The sequence below is a fragment of the Nesoenas mayeri genome, assembly GCF_963082525.1.
Source record: "Nesoenas mayeri genome assembly, chromosome: Z".
NCBI classification, from domain to species: domain Eukaryota; kingdom Metazoa; phylum Chordata; class Aves; order Columbiformes; family Columbidae; genus Nesoenas; species Nesoenas mayeri.
Genome location: NC_137542.1, coordinates 54,401,848 through 54,421,873, shown reverse-complemented (window position 1 = coordinate 54,421,873; position 20,026 = coordinate 54,401,848). Strand labels below are relative to the sequence as shown.

At 37.8% G+C, this 20,026-nt stretch overlaps 1 protein-coding gene across 1 annotated transcript in view; it reads right to left on the bottom strand.

Moving 5' to 3' along the window:
* Positions 1–20,026, bottom strand: part of HCN1 (hyperpolarization activated cyclic nucleotide gated potassium channel 1) — a gene marked incomplete at both ends in the record, with an annotated part of 195,527 nt that overhangs the window by 57,282 nt on the left and 118,219 nt on the right. Inside the window, one exon of the mRNA XM_080362948.1 lies at positions 11,125–11,343. Within this exon, the coding sequence (XP_080219074.1) occupies positions 11,125–11,343 (219 nt within the window). The remainder of the gene's footprint in view (positions 1–11,124; positions 11,344–20,026) is intronic.

Genomic DNA, 20,026 nt, shown 5'->3' with positions numbered 1-20,026 from the left:
TATTCTCCAAAAAGACAGACAAAAAGTTCTTAGTAATAGTGGATTACTTCCCACATCTCTATGGAGATTTAACTCTCAAACAAATGATGGTACTGTATTTCTGTGCTCATCATTTCTGCAAAAAACACTCAGGGAAAGTGTAGCTGGTTCGCCCAGGGGTGAAGTCACAAAGCTGTAACTGCGAAAGAGAAATAGCTGCCAAATAATACCTTTACTTTCCTTTTTCCCTTCTTCCATAACAAGAAGAAGAAATGTAGAGAGCTTTGGAGAAGTAGGCAAAACATCTATAAAAGGCTATGAAAAAATGTGAAAGTAATGAAAGGCAACCAGAGGGGTCTTAAAAAATTCTACAAAGAATTCTAGACTAAAAGGATGTAAAGGATTTTCTTCAACTTAACAGAAATCAGATTCATAAAATTCGTATCTATCTCTTCCCATCTTAAGCATTTTAGAAGCACTGCTGAGCATCTGAAATGTTACCAAAATTTACCTTATTTTTAGAGTAGAATAAAGAAGCCTTTGTTTCCATGGCAAGAGAAGCAATTTGCACTATAGTGCCACTGGCTTTGAGCAAGATAGACTCAATTTTGTCTTGAGAAGAGCTTGGTTTTTAAGCATGCGATAGACAAATGAAAGATTACCAGGCCCTTCTTCAGTCTTCAACAGCCATGTGGTCTAGACCGCAAAGTTTTGTGTGATGGCCATGAAACTGTAGGGGAGCCTTCCCAAGAGAACAGAACAGGTAACAAACACAGGTAAGCTGTTAAGGCAAGGAAAGGCTTTTCATTTGTATTTTGTTCCTCAACTGAATGGGAAAACACAGCTGGAAAAATTTTGAATGTCTTCATAATGAATCAATATGCTTTAAAGCTGCATAGACCGTGAAATGCCATTTTGAGTAGTCATAATCAAATATATAATAATACATGGGCTCTATGATGCTAATTCCTGAGGACCACAAAACCAGAATATTGCTTTGGCTAAAACATCAGTGTTATGCAAGAACCTAACTTTAAATAATAACTGCCTGTGGTAACCTAATGATTTTAAGGGCTAAAGCAGCAGTCACATCAAGTATGGGCTGGTGTTTCCTTGTGTTTTTCATGTCTGATACTAACATTTTCTCAAACTGATGGCCAGCATAGAAGTCGTCTCTGCCCCACAGGGAAAGTATGTTATATACTATATAAAGTACATTATCTAGAAGTTTCATACAATGTAAATTACAAAGATAATATCTTTTTTAACTAATTTCATGCCTTTTGGCCTTGGTGTGATGCAGAAACCCAGGCCGACCCACTGAGGAATCGCCTTCAGCCACTGCAGACAGCAACAGCTCATTTTCTCAGCCTGCCACAGGATCATTCCCTACTCTGCCCATAATTGTACTGCAGATTTAAATGTCACATGCAATGTGTCACATACCTAACATTAATGGATATGCCACAGTACAATGCTTTCATTATTCAATTTTTTCTCTTTTTTCCTGCTTTGTCACATTATTATATGTAATTATACCATTGCACCTTCCCCCAGGAAGCTCTCACTTCATTGGTGTAAGTGGCACAGCATCCTTCAGAAAATGAAAACACTCTTTTCCTGCCATGGTAAGACTGGTAAGGTTTAGATAACGGTCCTGTCTTCTCTAATGCCCACAAACCAGAAAGTTTCTGTGGTGGGTTTTGAGGAAAAAGAGGACAAATGTCCTCTGTAAGATGCAGAGGATGCCTTGGACAGGGGCATAGGGATTGTGGGGCAGATTGCTGGACTGAGAAACTACGATGCTCAAAGCAAGTAGGGGGGATGGGGGTGGAATTAAAAGTCTCAACTCTATCACTTTTCCCAAAAAAATCATAGGGCATACCAAATAATTTCTGAATTTCTTCCAGATAAGGTCATGTCCTGCCCATTGGGAGGCTCTTCTCAGCAGATGAATTCAAGGGCTGTCAACAAGTGACCCATTATAAGCTCCTTTGTCTTTGTTTTACCTAAGACATGCCACCAGCCTCTCCTGGTGGTGCAGCCCCAGTTCTTTCCCCTCTTCATCCCTCCCTGCCTCCCACCTCCCATATCCTTTGGCTCCTGCTACTTTCAGCTTCTTTTTTCATCTCAGACATCTCATGATAGGAAAAAGTCACAGATGCCTTTCCACTACCTCTGTTACACCAATCGATATTTTTTGGGGGCTCTCTGCCTCAGTTTTCCTCTATGTTAGCCTTCTGGGCTGCTGCTGGTGTTAGTACTCCTGGCTGAGGTGAGAACAAGTCCATCTTCTGATGCTGCCAGACGCTGCCCAAACGAGGGCTGAAAAACTCCCAATGCTGTGCAGGAGTCAGGCAGCATCAAAAGGAGCTACTCTTCTGCCAGTTGATCATCATCTCTTCTTGCCTGCTTACATGCTTTACAAAGTCAGGAGAAAAGAAAAGCCTATGCCAGAAAGAGGAAAAAAAGTTGTAAAAGGAAAAAGTATAGGGATGTGCCTTAATTTGGGGAATCATCTCCATTAAACTCTCGTTACCAGCTCCTATCAAAGATCTTGTAATAAAGATGCAAAGACTTGCCTTCGCTTTTCATTTAAAAATTGATCAGTGTTTTCTTCAAAACTTTATACAATTATTTCTAGATTTACTTTAGATTCTGCAATGCCTGAATATATACAGGCCTCAATATATACAGGCATCCAGCACTGTATATACAGGGCAGCTGATGAACAAATATTTTGGCTAGAAGGAGACTGTATAGAAGCTTATGTGAAAAAGGACATTCTCCTAACCCCAAAACGTATTATACAAACTCATAGCATCGTGCATTTTTATGAAAAGATACTATGTTTTCAGTAAGTACTTTGTGTTTAGAAAAATGTGTTCTAAAGGTTCAGTTGATTTTTTTTTTTTTCGTTGCAGAAATCTGCTGTAAAAGGTAAGTCTGGTGCATTTTATGAAAATACATGGAGATAAAAACATTTTCATTCTATATTCATTACAGAGTCTTTGTTCTAGTAGTCTTTTCTTGGATTAGTGTTAGAATATTTTTTCAAGATTAGTAACCACTTGGACAAACTGTTAATTTAGCATAAAATACAATACAAAGGACTGCTTAAAACAGTTTTTTGCAGAGAAAAAGCTTCAGTTCTACTGCTATCCTATGCACTCCAAAACCTTTATAAATCTACATTGCATGTCATAGTTATACAAATTACTATGTTCTCAAAAGAGAGATGCTTTAATTATTCAAACCTCAAGAAACAGGTTGAACTCAGGAGAGAATGATGATTTAAAAGTCAAGATTAAAATAATCAATCCCTTCTTTGCTTGCTCCCTAACAAGGCAAATGAAACAAACAAATCTGTACAGCAAGGATTATTTTCTCACTCAAAATATTATGTTAGATAATATCGAGTGCTATTTTCTTCTACACATATGAGACACAAGCACAATAATTCTAGTGTAATGGGGATAATTGCTACCGGTTATATCTATCTGGTGTGAATCAGAGAGTTTTCTCTTGTTAAAAGGTAATTTGTGCTATATTTGAACAGAGACATTGAAAAACAAAAGTCGGTTCTTTTTTTCCTTTCCTTTCCTTTTTTATTTTTAAGTACTTTAAATTTAATATGTAACCTACCCTATGATGATCACTGTGGAAAACAAAACAAAACAAAACAAAACAGCCACACCCACCAAAAAAACCCAAGCAACCAAACCAAACAAAAAAACCCCTAAAAGCAGGATGGTTGTAAAATCTGGCTCTGGTATAACTTCATGTCTTTACAGCTAATTTTATATAGTTATCATAAACATGGCTGAAATTGTAATGAGCTTGCTCTGCAGTTTCATATGGAAAACAGTTAGAAACCTAATCCATAATGCAAGACAGCAGAACACTTTACAGGTAAATTACCCACAACAGAGCAATAAATCAAAGTAAGTCCCATCTGTCATTTTAGAAGCAGTGGGAGTCTATTACAGTTTGGCACAGGTACGATGCAGCCGGGTGGATTGCACTTGGCTTGCACAGTACCTGCTATTGGGAGGAACCAATCGCCTTTTTACAGATACAAGTCAAAAATAACTGACATGATTACCCTAGCAAGAGTGACCGTAACGAGAAGCTGAAACACAATAATGAAGTAGGACAAAAGAGGAGAGTAGTCTAGTGAGAATGTTCTGACTGATTTATATTCCTCTCCTAAAGCATTGCCCTCGAACTGAGCATACTATTCCGTTCCACTTGAAAATAAATACACACGTTTATGTTGTTATTACTGTATTGTTAAAGGTGAACAACTTCTCATTTTTTATTAGGAGGAGAGGGAGAATAGTTTTTGTCCATGCTTGTTGCAATAACATCTGTTCTTTCCCATTTCAAAACTTCAGAAGATCAAGGTCAAATTAAATACCACAACTACATGCAGTAAAAATTCAGGAAATTATAATAAATGCAAATTGATAAAGATGAGCTTACAGAAAGCAAGCGATGCCAGTAGAGGTTCTATCCTGACACAACAGATGTTTTCATGTGCAATGAATAAGACTCTGTGCAGCCCACACTGGCTCTAGTGGCTGTATATACATATTCATTTATATGTCAGAGGGTTGAGTCCACAATGTTCTCAGCTATGCATCAAAATATTTAAAAGAATGCACAAAATTAAAAGAATTAATGTATCTACAAGTTCTTTTCTTTGCATGTTCTCTTAAACAACACTATGCACTCTGTGAAATAATATATCTGAAAAGTTTTTTCTGAGCTGCAGCCAAGTGTTTTGTCCCTTTCAGAATGTTTTCTACCTCAGTTCTACCAAACATCTTCTAATAACTTGCTTTATTCTAAGAAATCTCAGTGCTTTCTACAAAGATCAGTAAGTGTCTCAGAAGGCAAGAATACTACATCTATCCATTTAGCGGCTCGTCACCTGATATTTGTGAAAACAGCATAAGATCACCCAGAAATAAGCCAAAAGCCAAGACTTCCAGACCCTTTTCTTACTATATGACACCCCGGACTTCCAAATAGAATCACAAAACCAAAAATTACAACTACGAGAAACAATCCACAGATACCAGATCAGGCAATCACTCTCACTTACGACTAAATAGTCAGAGAATAAAGAATTTCTACTTTGCAATCATGCAATGACTACAATACTTTCGGCACAGTCAATACTTGGTACAAGAGTCCCAGACCTTTGGTACCTGATCATTGGTAACACACCTCAAAAATCGTTTGCTATTTAACACACTGTGCTGTGGCAAAGCTAAATAGGACATAGATCTGTGCAAGCTGATGAGATTTTTATAAAGACTTGAAAAACTACAGGTTGATAGTCACTGACAGTATTTTGCTTTATTTCCTCCTTCTTTTCTTTTCTTTTCTTTTCTTTTCTTTTCTTTTCTTTTCTTTTCTTTTCTTTTCTTTTCTTTTCTTTTCTTTTCTTTTCTTTTCTTTTCTTTTCCCCCTGTGAGGAAATGTAGCTACAGGATATGGTCATCCATCCCTCATTCTCCAAAATAAGTAATTCCTTCGGGGTGGCATGTATATTGTAGCACAACTGCACAGAAAAGATAAGATTTATCTGCCAACTCACTCACCTCCTCCAGCAATCTGAGCATGACATGACATGACCTATTGCTAAAATCATGCTGTATGAGTGAAAACGGGCTGTTGTAAAGAGAAGGAGTTGAGACCAGTCACATAACATTTTTATGTTGCACTACTCTCAGGCTTGCTAAAAACCAGCATTGGAAAAGCAAGAGGTCCGTTTTTAAAAGGAATGTGGACAGCATGAAAAGCTACTGAATTTAGAAAACAGTATTTAGTGAGAAACTTTGCTGATCCAGGAATTACATGCTAAAATTCTGGTATTGCAAGTTTGTCCAAGTGTTTCAAACTCAAGTTCTGCGAAAGAAGCACACAGAGGTGGTTCCCCTTCCCAGTTCTTGAAGGAAGGACCTCAGATGTCTCATTGCACAAGGTACTCCAGCCTGGTGATGGGTAAGGGTGATGGAAACATTTCGGCAACTGCCCCAAAGCTGCCCCTGAGAGCTTGATGCCTCTTGAGAGTGCACGTCGGGTGTCTCCCCATGGACCACATGCACAATTTAGATATCCAAACTGGAGCTGTGAGCAGTAGACTTGAAAAGCTGGTGCAAGGCCTCATGCTGAAAAATCTAAAGCTGCACTCCTGCCCTAAACCCATTATTCATTCGTAAACACGTCTTTGGATGCTTAAGAAATGAAAAATGAGCCATCTGTGCTTCAAATCCTGATGCTGTCTATGTAAAAATATCCAATACCAATTAGTAAGTTGCTTTCAAATTCTCTTTATATGCAATTATTGCTTCTTCTCTGTAGAAAAGTATGTTTAGGTCTTTTTCTCCCTTTGAACCAGATTTATTTAGCTGAAGATGTGCTAAAAAACCATAAATGAAGCAATAAGATAAAAGAAGATTATAGGGTTAGAAGAAGATGTCCTTTGGGACATTTGAAGTGGAAGTCAAGGCCAGAATTATTTCAGGGGTTCAATAATGATTTAACACGTCTTCCAATGACTGGGAGAGCAAGCACTATATGGAGATAGTTGTCATTTTTTCCATTTCCTATGATATGTGTATAGTTGAACTAAATCTATTTTATGTCTCTTTACTATTTGTAATTGGTAAAACTGCTTTGATTGGTTTTTCTATTTTTGAAACCTTGTGTGACTGTTTGAGTTGCTTAGCAATACAGAAAAATCAAAATATACAAAATGATAGCACAATGAAAATGGATCTAATAGCTGTCACTTTATCAAACCATTTAAAAAATCTTTATGAGCATGAAACAATCTGTATGCTAGTACAAATCTTGTCTCTATTAGCTTGTTGTGACTTTGTTCCTGGACAGTCTATGTCCATGACAGACTGGAACAGAAGAAATATACACTGGTCTTCAATCAAGGTTGTTCAATGACATCCACAGCATTACGTGAACATCTTCCTATTAAAAACGTCCAACTTCTAAGGGAAGAAATATTTTACTAATCATCTTCACCTAATCATCTTCACCTCCTTGTCCAGTGGCTGTTCATTTGGCTGCTTTGTTTCACACTAGTGGGAAGAAATATTTTACTAATCATCTTCACCTAATCATCTTCACCTCCTTGTCCAGTGGCTGTTCATTTGGCTGCTTTGTTTCACACTAGTTTGTGAAGAAGTTCTGCATGTGCATTTCTGGTTGTTTCAAATAAATGTTGCCTTTGCAAAAGCAAACATCTTTCAGACGTGTTCACCTCTTAGATACTAGAAAACATCAAAGGAGCTATCCTTCAAAATATTATTTTTATTTATTACTGCATTCATCTTTGACTTATAATAAAGATGGGAGAGTGCTAAGATGCCATTGATTCATTCTGACATTTTATAAGGTAGAATGCTTTGTCAGACATTCTTACTGAAAAGGGAATATGCCTTGAGTTTATGTGGCTTGGATATGTCTTTCTCCTTTGTCAGGTATTGGTCCTTCACTCATTGATACCAACATCTGATGTACGTATTGAATCCAAGAGGTGTTTTTTCCTCAAAGAACAGTGCCACTTACTTCAGCAGAAAAACATCTGAACTTCCTCAAAGTGACTAAAATGTACCAACATGCCCTTTTTTGCAGCATTTCCTGGTACATGGTTTTATTGTCCACCTTCCATATTTGACAGCTTATAATCACTGTTAATTTCCTCTGATAAATGATGTCTTTGGCCCATGACAGTAAGCACGTGGAACATATTTGCTTTCTTACCATACTCAGCATGCAGTGCTTGGCACAGGTCAAATTCTTAGCTTGTGCTCTCAGATGGTATTCGACATATCTGACTTAATGAAAGCTCCCTCTTGTTTTATTTCTTCCAGTTTGAATTATGTATGTTCTAGGTTTGCATACCATGAACATTAGGAGGATCTGAATGAGGATGATACAGGTGTTTCAGCAAATATGTCACTTATAGCTGCTTTCTGTGTGAGGAGGACCAGAACTCTCCTTCCATCAGTTGCATTTGACCTATACATTTATGAAATATTACTTTAGCTACAGCGGAAAACACAGTCATAAAAAAAGGGGGGGGGGACACACATAAGATTTTGGTATGAAGTTACAGAAGAACAAAAGAACCACCTCTTTCTTCGCCTCTGCTATCATTCTAAGTGGCCTAGCAGTTCATATTAATTACATGATTTTCTGTAACTCTTATACAGAAAACAACAGGGCCAAGACAATATCCTGTATACATAAGACTGAAAAAAAATAAACTGATCCTAGCATTTAAGCCCAAAAAATCAGAACAAGTCACAGCCTCCTGATTTTTCCAGTGTTTTAATTCCAGGAGAGGAGAAAGCAATGCACTAGGCAAAAACAGATATTGCAGCATATATATTAAAACTCTGAAACCTATGGCTGGAAATTTGATTTACTTTTTTTCTCATATCCCAGGTAAGTGAATTATGAGCTATTTTTATCTGCTAATAATTGAGAAAATACACTGACAATATGGGTAACACAGACTGGCCTTTGAAATACCCATATATCTAGTTTGCAGAGTAAAGAAAAACATATAATAAGCACCAGTAGTATATACTAAAAGCTTATAATTCTTAGGCTATAATCAAAGATCTATTTCAAAACAGATAATTAAACTATGATAAAGCAAGAGACAAGAATATACAAGCATACCAGTATAGTTGTTATAGCTGATAACATAGATTTCAGGGTCTCAGAAATCAGCAGAAAAAAAATCTTTAATTAACATAACCTTTACATCTAGCCCACAGTAACTGGCATACAAATGGCTGCCGAAAAAACAAAAACATTCTTCTAAAGCATAGAGACATGCAATTTCTGACTTATTTCTTTCATTCTTGATTGTCAATGCCATGCTATGTTTTTGCTTCTGATGTCATGAAACAAATGAGAAGTGAAAACTAAGAGAAGGATGAAAATGTTGAGAACTGCAGGAAATGAAAAATGCCAGACAGTTCTATGCTAATGCTTAATAAAGTGTGTGCATAAAAAATGTAGGGAAAAAAAAAAAAAAAAAAAAGCTTTGTTTGCTCTCATGTGAAAACACGAGAAATGCAATACCACTTGATTGCTGCTGGGTTTTAATTTACACCAAAATCTCCAATGAAACTGGCTTTACTCAGTATAGTTTAAAATATATGAATATTTTTACACATGCACTATATTTCTGGCGCTCAAAAACATTGTAGTATCATGCTGCAGCCAGCAAGGTCTGAGAATAACAATTAAGATGAGGTTTCAAGTGGATGGTGACATTTTCGCTGATTTCACACATCTGTGTATGTGTATAATATGTCGACCCTAACCTCTAAGAAACTGGATTTCTTTCTCTATGTCTTCCTTCGTGTCCATGGTTAAGATGTTTCTGCTCCATATCTCCCTACAAGTGTCCTATTTTGATAAAATTCCTTCCCTTTTAGCTGGCAGAATAGGCCCAAAGAGACAGTCCGTTTTGGTGACATGACCTGCCAGGATTAGCCCTGTGACTTTATACTGAGATGGATTAGGGGATTTCACGTGGTCACTGACAGAGCTCAGATTTTTAGAGGTATTAATGCTCAGTCATGTTCTCCTTCTAAACCTTGCATTCTCACTTAAGTTTCAAGATAACACTGTGTGGGCTTTCTTGCTTTCAAACTTCTGCTTTAAACAGCTGCAAAATTAATGTGTCAGCCAGTGGCTAATTTTTCTGTTACTGGACTCCTAGCTCATCCCTTACCTCCTCCTGTCTCTGATACACTGACACCATGGTCTTGTTGCAACTTGAGCTTAACAAAATCGAATGTAAACTCTTTTTCTCCCACACGTTCCCATTTCCTCCTTCTTTGCCTACCTGTAAAGAAAACACTTCAATCCTTCCTACTCAGATCTTTTTTTGGACTTTTCTCTTTTTCTTGCCCAGCAAACTCAGGCCATTCCTCTTCATCTTCAGCAGATGCCAGGGTCACCCTCTCCTCTGCTTACTCTCTGCCAGGTTTCTCCCCCAGGCTTGTGTTATATCACACTGGGATTTCTGCCCAGTTTGACTTTCTGGACATTCTTATGGACATATGCCAAATACTATTGCTCAGCCTGTGTTTCTTATTTGCTGATACAAACTCTCTGATTTCACTACCTTGCTCAGCTGACCTTTCTCCCAGTATGGCCTCTCCAGTTCCCCATTAACTATAATAACCTATTTTGGCTTCTTTTAAGCACCCCAATAATGCCACACATCCTTACTGCCCTTGCTGAGGTTCACTCTGATCCTTTCTTCCTTATGCCACCACTCCTAACCTCATCACCTGGTTTAACAGCTTCACCCACATCCTGCCTCTGCCTTTCATTACATAGCCTCATTCAAGAAAGACCCCACCCTGTATCCATTTACATATTTTTAATTCCAATCATACCTATAAGGAATCAAGCAACTTCTTTCCTCCTGTTTCAAGAAGAACTCTCTTTCTTCTACTAAAGTCTACTTATCTACCCTTCCACCACGATCCTTTTGTCCTTGGAGAGGACCTAACAGGTCATGGATCAGCAGGTAAACAATACCATTATAAAGCAAAGACCTCTTGTAAGCACTTCTGTGAGGCAGTTCCAAACAAAACTAACTGATTTGGTTTGGTCCTCATTTCAAGGTCATTCTATTAACATGTTCAAGGTTATCCCTAAACTGCAATCCAGAGGAATGACAAGCAATTGAATAGATACCCAAACTACGGAGCTCAAGGCCCTTGTTCAAGTTACCTAAACCAAGTACCTACAGGAAGTCACACAGGGGTACATAGCATAGTCTGAACCAGGGGACAGAGTTTTCACAGAAGATTTTACAGAGTTTAAAGCAAGTTTCACATCCAAGATTTCATTCAATGCATGCGACATCCAGAACTGTTTGCTCCCTAATAAAAGTGGGTTCATGCAGGAATAAGGTGAGCCCATGGCACGTTCTGAACTCCTTCGAGTTCAATGAAACATGCTGCAGGATTCAGATGTTACTAGATTATTTCATGTAATCTTGTACAGCCTTTTCCACAGTCAGAACATTCCATTAATTTATGTCAAAACTTAAGGAGTTATGTTAAAATGAGTTACCTTTTCTTGATATTGTCGCCGTGAGGAATCCAGAGACTGAATGAGGGCAGTGGCATGACCTACAAACATGGCGTAACAAGTAGCCCCCACAATCATACTCAACATGGTTATCCAGAGGTCGGACATGCTGACGGGGGCGCGGGCTCCATAACCAATGCAGAGCATATGGCTCATGGCTTTGAAGAGCGCATATGAGTACTGCTTCCCCCAGGAATCGTTCTGCAAGAAAAGAGACAAGTGACTGAGCCAGCAAGCAGCTGAAGGGAAAAATACATTTGTACTTGTATAGCGGGATCATAGATTACTGGCTCTGAAAGAGCAGTCTGGTAATGTATTCTCTGTGCGTGAGAAGAGATATTTCTTCTAAATTAATTGTTAGATAAAGCATCAGAGAGTCTGCAAAAATATACTTAGCACAATGAGATGAAATAAAATTGACTATATATGATTGTATTCTTAAATGTAGGTGTTAACCTAATTACAAAGAGACTGAAGGTCAATTTTATTTTACAGCCCATGGCAGAGAGACTGAAAGGGTAGTGTCTCAAACACTGTGGCAAAACCAGTTCTGCAGCCACAGGAGATGGGCCATCCCTAGACGCATGAGATGGGGCATCATGAGAAGGTGAATTGCCGTTTACATGTCAAGAGCAAGCTAACAAGCCACAGACAAAAGGCCAGCTGGTACAGGAGGTAGGGGGGATTTGTCACACAGCTCCTTTTTCTGATAGGCCCAGCATGGCAGTAGGGGAGAATAACCCAGACTGCTCAAGACCCTTCAAAGTTGCCTACGACCCTTCAGGACTCTTCCATCTTTCACAATCACCCCCCAGTGACACCTGGGCAAAAGACTGAAGATCAAGCAAGCAGGCGAACCACAGGACTACAAGAAGCCCCCTGATAACAGCACTGGCAGTGTGCCCACCATCCTGAGGACCACTCTGCCCACCAGTGTCACCACAGGAATCAAACCAGACACCAGAGGACGCTGCATGTCGATCCAAGACCACAAGCCTCAACATATACACATGGCAGAGCAATAAGGGTGGCGAAACCCCTCTCTCTCTTTCCCTTCCTTTTCTATTTTCCTATTCTTTTATTTTCCTTTTTATAAGTAATACAGTAACGTAAAGTTTACAGCCACACATGTGCCGCAAACTTTTTATGTTTACTAATTGAGCCTAAATAACGTAAATCCTTGTGCCACCAAATCATTTGTCAATTGGGCCACGCTGCAAAATTCAAGTCTTTCATTGACAGATCTTAAGTATCTTGTGTACTCTTTTCCAACCAAGGGGACCCACGAATCCGAGTCACCTGTCCCCAAACCCATACCTCTGGGCAGGACATGACTCAGATGGATCACAAAGAACTGAGCAAGAAGACTCATCAAGTGCAAGAAGGTAATATTTTGTTTTAATACGCAAGAACGTACTCTCATGGCCCCATTTCTTTTCAGAGTTGTCCACACAACCACATTTCATCTTATCAGCTGTTTCACTTTCAGAGAACAGAAGAAAAAAAAAAAAGAGTATTATTTCTTGTAATGTCTGCTCAACCTGTTTTTTCTTGTAATATACGAGAAGCATCTTAATTTAAAAGAAGTCTGCAGTCATAGCAAACCAATGTTCATAGCCACGGTCTGTGAAACATAGCTCAAAAGAAAAGATGAATATCTGGGTCCTGCATTTCTGATCTGTAGCAACCCTTTCCCTTTCTCTCTGGCAGATTAGAAGGACCCAACAGCTCACTCACAAGCTTTTAAAATTGCAAAGGTGTTGTCAGCATCCTCCCTTTAGCTTTACATAGAGACAGTCAAAGGCAGTGTTCCCAGAGAAAAGCAGTCACTTTAACACATTCCAAAAAGCCCTGGGACTCCTTGTCAGATTTTTCTATTTTCCCTGCCAAAAGAATGAAACAAGATCAATTTTATAGCTGTTGAGCATCCGGTATCCAAGAAAACAAATCGTGCTTGGAGGCACACAGTGTACATGAGAAAACGCGGTATTTACCACACGGAACTGAGAATAATTTCAGAAATGAAGAAGTAAGACCTGAGAGGACATTAGTAAGATTAGGCAGTTATCTAGTACATTGTCTACTATACAGGACCAAAAATAATCCTGTTAGCATAAACAAATCTCCAAATCAGCAGTAGCATGTATATATAAAATTTACATATAAAATATCAGTATTTGTGTCTCTCACCCGTATAAGCTTTGCTCAAATGCTCATTTCTCAAAAGAGCTGCAGGCTTGCCCTTGTGCCATTTAAATGTCAACATTACTAAGCATTCTTCTGGTTTTGGTCTATTAAAATGCTTTTTTCTATACCTCCTATTAGCTAAAATAACTGGTAACAGGAAAGAAGCTAACAATTCTTGAATTGCAGATGATAAAGTTACTATTTCTTCACTAATAAGACGTTTTACAAATTAATGATTCCTTTATTTAACGTTGTTTCATTTTCTAAGTTAAAGCTTTTCAGATCTGTGACCTGTTTCTGTCTTCACAAGTGAAAATTTTGTGTTGTAAATATTGCTAAGGAACAGGTTTACAATTTCTCTACTTAAAAAAAAACCAACATAGAAATAAAAGGAGAGTTATCTTAGACTGCTGGGAATCGGGTAGATTTCACTGCATAACAAGGAAATGAGTTCCCTTTGCTTTGGGGCTTTATAAAAATATTTTTTAAAAAATGAATGAATGGAAGAATGTTCCCTGAAATATCTCCAGTTCAGGATTTGTATATGCAGTTGGAACACAGACAGTTCTTCCTGTCTCAGTCAGTGCAGGTATTTTACTGTAAGTTCCCAATCTCTCAGGAATGCAGCTTCCAGCAATGAAGGCACATTCTACTTTGAAGGACTTTCCTTCCAGCTGGTATCAGTCTCCTTTCGGTAGAAATAATAAATAATGGAACTATCAGAGACCCATACCAAAGTCTTTAGCAGTTGCAGCTTTACATAGAATACATTGGGGAAAATAAACTGCCTGCTGGGAAAAAAAATAATAGCCTGTTTTTTTAGGCTACAAGTAGTGTTGTTAGAGCCACAGTATTCAAAAGCTGGTAAGATCAAAACTTCAGTTCCTGCAGGGCTCTATACAGTGGAACTTGCTCATAAACTGTATTTTTTAGCATAACTATTATTAATATTAAATAAAAATAAAAGCTGATCTAGATCTGGTCTATCATACCCTTGTTGTGATAAACCTCAATTAAAATTATTTCAGTAAAATGATATTTTTACATCATGGCTTTTGAGCTAATCCAAACACTAGTTGATTTCATTTGTTAACCGAAATCCTTTCCAAGTCTATGAATTACAGTTTTACGTAAAATTCTTTAAGAAAGAATAAGAAAAAGGGAGTGAGTAGAAGCAAGAAGAAACAAAATACAAGCACGGCTTTCTACCAAGTATGGAACAGGCTGAGTGAAAAATAAATTAAATACTACTTGAGAAGTATTACTATGAGGCAATAAGTAAGCTGTAATGACAGAAGAGAAATAACTAAAAATGTACAACAAAACAAACAAATCTATGTTTTACCATGTATCTAGAATCTAACACTTCAGTCATGATTGTATCTGAATCCAGACTGGAGGTCAAGGCCCTCCCAAATGGCCATTTTGTATACAAGCAGCATTAGATATTACTATTTAACTTGTGATAACCTTGTTACAGGCCGGGCACATTTCAGACATTTGTGAATGGATGGTCCTGAGCAGCTGGTCTTCAGATGGGTAGAAAGGGTTTAGCAGAAAGAGAAAAAGACCTGGCGAAAAACCTTATGAGGTTAATATGGCCCCCATTCTCAAGCTTGTCCAGGTCTCTCTCGGTGGCATCCATCCAGCCTGTTCTTAATCCACTGAAAAGTCCACCCATCAAATCCATACCTCTCAAATTCAGAGAGAAGGATGCTGTGGTGGACGAGATGTCCCAGATAGACAACATCCACGGATGTATTCACTCCATCGTAGAAGGCCACTGGGTTGGGCAGGCAGCACTTGTCCCTAGTGAAGCCGTGCTGGCTGTCTCAATCACCTCTCTGTCTCCATGTGCCTCAGCTTAGCTTCTAGAACGATCTGATTCATGATCTTCCCAGGCACATAATCAACCTGTTATTCTAGAACCAGTTGCAAACATTGCTCTTTTTGGCTTCTATGGGGAACAAATACCATTGTGGAGGGTATAAATTTCAATACAGTTACTTGTGCTGCTTAATGATTTATCCTAAATATAGAAACCATTTTAAAAGAATGCTGGTTCTAATGTCAAATCCTATAAATCATATATCTTACTACCAATATTACTATATGAATAATTATTACTATTTAATTATTTTTCTACTTGTGTTGTATAACCTAAGGGCTTGGCAGGACAAACTAACTTTGTTTCAATGCGAGACACTGGAATTTTCCACAACCCCATTCCGACATGCTTTGCTGTGCAAAAGTGAGGAGTGGCCATTCCTCTGCTACTAGCCTACAGAGGTTTGGTTTTTTTTTAATGAGAAGCATTTTTGCACTTGCATCATAAGGAGATTTTTTACATAACACAGTCACAGATAATATCTCTGAGATAATAAAAGCTTATTCTATGAAATAAAGAAGCCTGTGTTTACATAGCCAGTGTTTCTTTAATATAATTCTTAAATATTAACATTCATATAAATACATGTTAAATGTAATATTCTGGCTTTAATGTATACATTAAAAAGAAACCCAACACACAAACAAACAAACAAAAATGAAACCAAGACAAAACACAAACGTCTATGGGCTGAAAAAATCTCCTACCAATCAGTAAAAAGGGCATTTAATTTCTTAGTTGACAATGGATTGATCACTGTTTCCAGATTAGCAGTAATCGGTTTAAAATGTTTTAAATGAAATGACATTAATTCGGAAAAACTATTAAAGACTGTAATTGTGAGAAATACCAAAGCTGTTTATCCAAGGACTGATTAGATAATCTAGCTTGATGACATTAGAAAATCCTCACATTTGTGAAAGGAATGATCACTGATCATTTGCAATTAGTTCTGTGAGCATATACATTAACTTAGCCGTTATCCTGAAGAATACATTAATCACAGGGCACATCTGATTTTTAAAAGTCTGTTTCCAAGCCTCTTCCTTCATCACAGAATGCTATCCTCTGTCTCATAATTTCACATAAACCTGCTACAAATATATTTTTGTAATATTAACTTTGCAGCTCATAAGAAAAAAATCACGGTAAGGTCACGCAGCACCTTCTATGGGACAACAACAAAACACAAATTATTTTTCTCAGTGGATTAAGAAAGGTATTCTATTTTACTGGGATCTATGAAGGTTTTCACCAGGATATTTTGTTTTCATGAGACAAATCAATTCTACTCCCATACTGTGGTCATTCCTTCAGGCACAGCTTATCTTCCCTCAGCCACATGTGTCCACTGAGATATAAACTGTTTTAGAAATGTCATTAACAAGCAGGCTATTGCACAGAAAGCAGTGGTTTCCACATTTTTGGCTCAGTTTCTTTTTCCTTTCACATCATGGGTGCTGCATGTGTCACATAAACGGTCCTCTCAGTTTGCAAGAGCATGTTTTACAATAATGGAACAAAGACTGATCTAGGAACTAAATGAAATGGATTCCTGAATGCACACTCCTGAGTCTCCTTTTCAAAACTATAGTAGGAGGCTGTCTCTACGCCAAAGAGCTTGCCCTATACTTAGTCACGCACATCCATTTATGCCCACCATCGCCTTCAGGTTCTTCTGAAAGTGATATCTAAAAGAGGGAAGCTGGATACAAATCTTAACAAGATATAGATGGTTTGTGTCTATCCTAGTAAATTAAAAAGTATCAGAAATAATTTCCAAGCTCTGGAACTTGTTTCAGATGGGTATATGGTTAGAAATGCCCTGCTGTGGCACTGGCCACATAGCATGCTCACAAGCAATACCAGGTTTACTTTGGAGCTGGTGTGGGTGAGGAACTATTCCTTCTAGGCAGCTAGCATGATCTCATCCTGTGATGAAGCCCAAATGAGATTAATACTGTGGAAAATGTAGGTAGATCCTATCCTAGTCCTTCCCCAGCATCCATTAGAAGTGGGCACTTTTAATTTACGAACATGGAGGGAGGTAGCCAGTCCATAAGTAAGCCCTCTAGTTTCAGCATTTTCACAGAAAGTTATTGCACAAAATGAATGTAAAGTTTGAGTGGGGCTTCAAAAGCTGAAGAAAGCACAAAGCACCCCTGCTTTTATGGCAGCACAAACCGTAATGCAGTAGTGGCCCCAAGAAAACAACTGTCTGAAATATGGAGGACACAAGCCACTGCTGGTCGAAGTTACTGTAGAAATTACAGGTTTTTCGAATGGGAATTCAGTTAAGCTGCATTTGTGTCTTATATACCATAATATGATGTATTTATATATATTTATTTGCAATATATTATTTCCAACAGTTTCTTAAAGACATCTTCAACTAAAGAATTATTTAAAAGATAATTTAATTAATTAAAAAAAAAAGAATTCTAAGAAAAGGCTATAACTGTATGTTAATGCCATTTCTAATAGGTATACCAGACAGAATTAGAAAAAAAGATACATTTCTTAGCAAATCCTGAAAGATCGAAGTTTAATCACCAAACCCTTCCAACTGTTATACTTAACTTTCCATAGAAGTTCTATTGTCCTCAAAAGTTTCTCATGCTTTGGATTTGGCATCTACACATTTTCAAATTCTAGCTCTGCTTTTGAATTTCAGAATACACGTTACATCCATTAGCAGTAATTTCCCCAGGTCAGCTAGTTATATGAACATAACACTGGCAAGATACTAGAACTGGGCCTATGAAATCTATGAAATCATAGAACCACAGAATGGTTGGGGTTGGAAGGGACCTCTGGAGATCATCTAGTCCAAAACACCTGCTAAAGAAGGTTCGCCAGAACAGATCACACAGGAATGTGTCCAGGAGAGTCTCTCCAGAGAAGGAGACTCCACAACCTTTCTGGGCAGCTTGTTCCAGTGCTCTGGCACCCTCAAAATACAGAAGTTTTTTTCTCATCTTAAGATGGAACTTCCTATGCTTCAGTCTGTGCCCATTGCACCTTATCCTACATTAATCTAGTACTTAAATTTTCCCTGAAAATGTATTAGTAATTTGTTATACTTTAGAACATTAATTTTTCTACTTAACTCCAGGATTCACTTAGGATATGTAAATATCTTACTTAATTCCTAGAACAACAATCCTCATGGACCCAGTACTGACTCCTGGAGAACCTCACTAACTACAGGCTTCCAACCAGACTGCATCATTGATCACAACCTTCTGAGCTCTGCCACCCAGCCAGTTCTCAATCCATCTTGCTGTGCACATCCAACCCACACTTACCTATGACGATGTTATAGGAGACAATGTAAAAAACCTAGTTGAAGTCAAGGTAGTCAACATCCACTGCTCTCCCCTCGTCTACGCACCCAGTCATGACATCATAGAAAGCTACCTTTTCAACAGTAATCCATATATACATTTTGATATATTAATAGATATATAGTTTACATACTTGTCCCACAGTCAGTTGCATAATTTACTGCCTCTGGCTTCATACAATACCTTTGAAGGACACATTAGTTAAAATTTCAGGAAATTACAGCAAAATACCATCTCAGCATTTCAACTTTCAAATAAGCTGTTTGAATATTGCAATGAATATCCAGGTTGGCCAATGGGAAAGTTGTGCAATATTTACTGATTCAAAAGTCATGCAATGGTGAATGTTTTATCATGCAAAATCCCTACTTGTCACAGCTATTATTACTAAGAAACTCTTGTTTTCTAAAACTAGTAAAGGCAAGGTGGGATCAGACTCGGAAGACTAAAAATTCTCCTGTTATTCTAAAAATCTAAGTGCAAGAAGTAGAGTATATTTTAGGAAGTGTGTAAGTACATATGATACATGGAAATAACCCTAAAACAGTAGGCTCAGTGGAATAAGCAGAAGTCTTCAGAAACTTCTTAACGTTTTTCTCTGCTGATATGTGCACAGATAACAGATGGTGCAGATGACTCAGCAATACTTTCAAGACCAATACTGGCAGAAAAAAAAATCAGAAAGCGTTTGGCATTGTGTTCCACAGGAAAAGAGGTTTGACTGGAGGAGAATGACTAAATATTATATATTTACTTTGTTCAGAGTCCTTACGAGACATTGCTGTCATTACAGCTTATTCATGTTTTGGTGCTACGTCTTTGGCACTAGCCATCAAACAAAAACAATGTTGTATAACAGATCTTTTTTTCTTTTGATTATTTATCCTGATGCAGAAAAAAATGAATAGTTATCTGCTAACACATTTGCAAGTAGCAAGAATATCTGCCTGTGATCACCTTTTAATGGTAAGGATGAATAATTTTCAGTATGGAAATCAGTGTGGCAATTCACAGACAGCAAAAGAAGTGCAGGTATTTGGCCTAAACACATAGCCTGGTCTTTCACATATGAGTTATTACGTTCACATGAATAGGCCTATTGTGTTCAAAAGGATGGCTCACATGAGAACAAATGCTCAGAATATCATAGGTGAGGCTTCCCTGTGCACTGCTCAGTACTGCCCTTTGTTCTGTGTATCTGTATCTAATCAGAGGTAAAATCATTAATTCCTACAGCTGTATATATAAAGTTAAGAAATAATAAATTAAAGCTAATTTTAAAATATTTTTGCTACTCTTTTGCCTATGAATCAGCCTGCTCTGACTCATCCTTTGTTCTGGTCACTGTGCTCCTTTAACTGAACTCAGAAGACTGAAGTAAGTTTGTAATACATGTATCCTCTTTAAACTAGCATTTAATAACAAAGATTTTTTAAGGAATTATAGCCTACAAAGCCGTTAC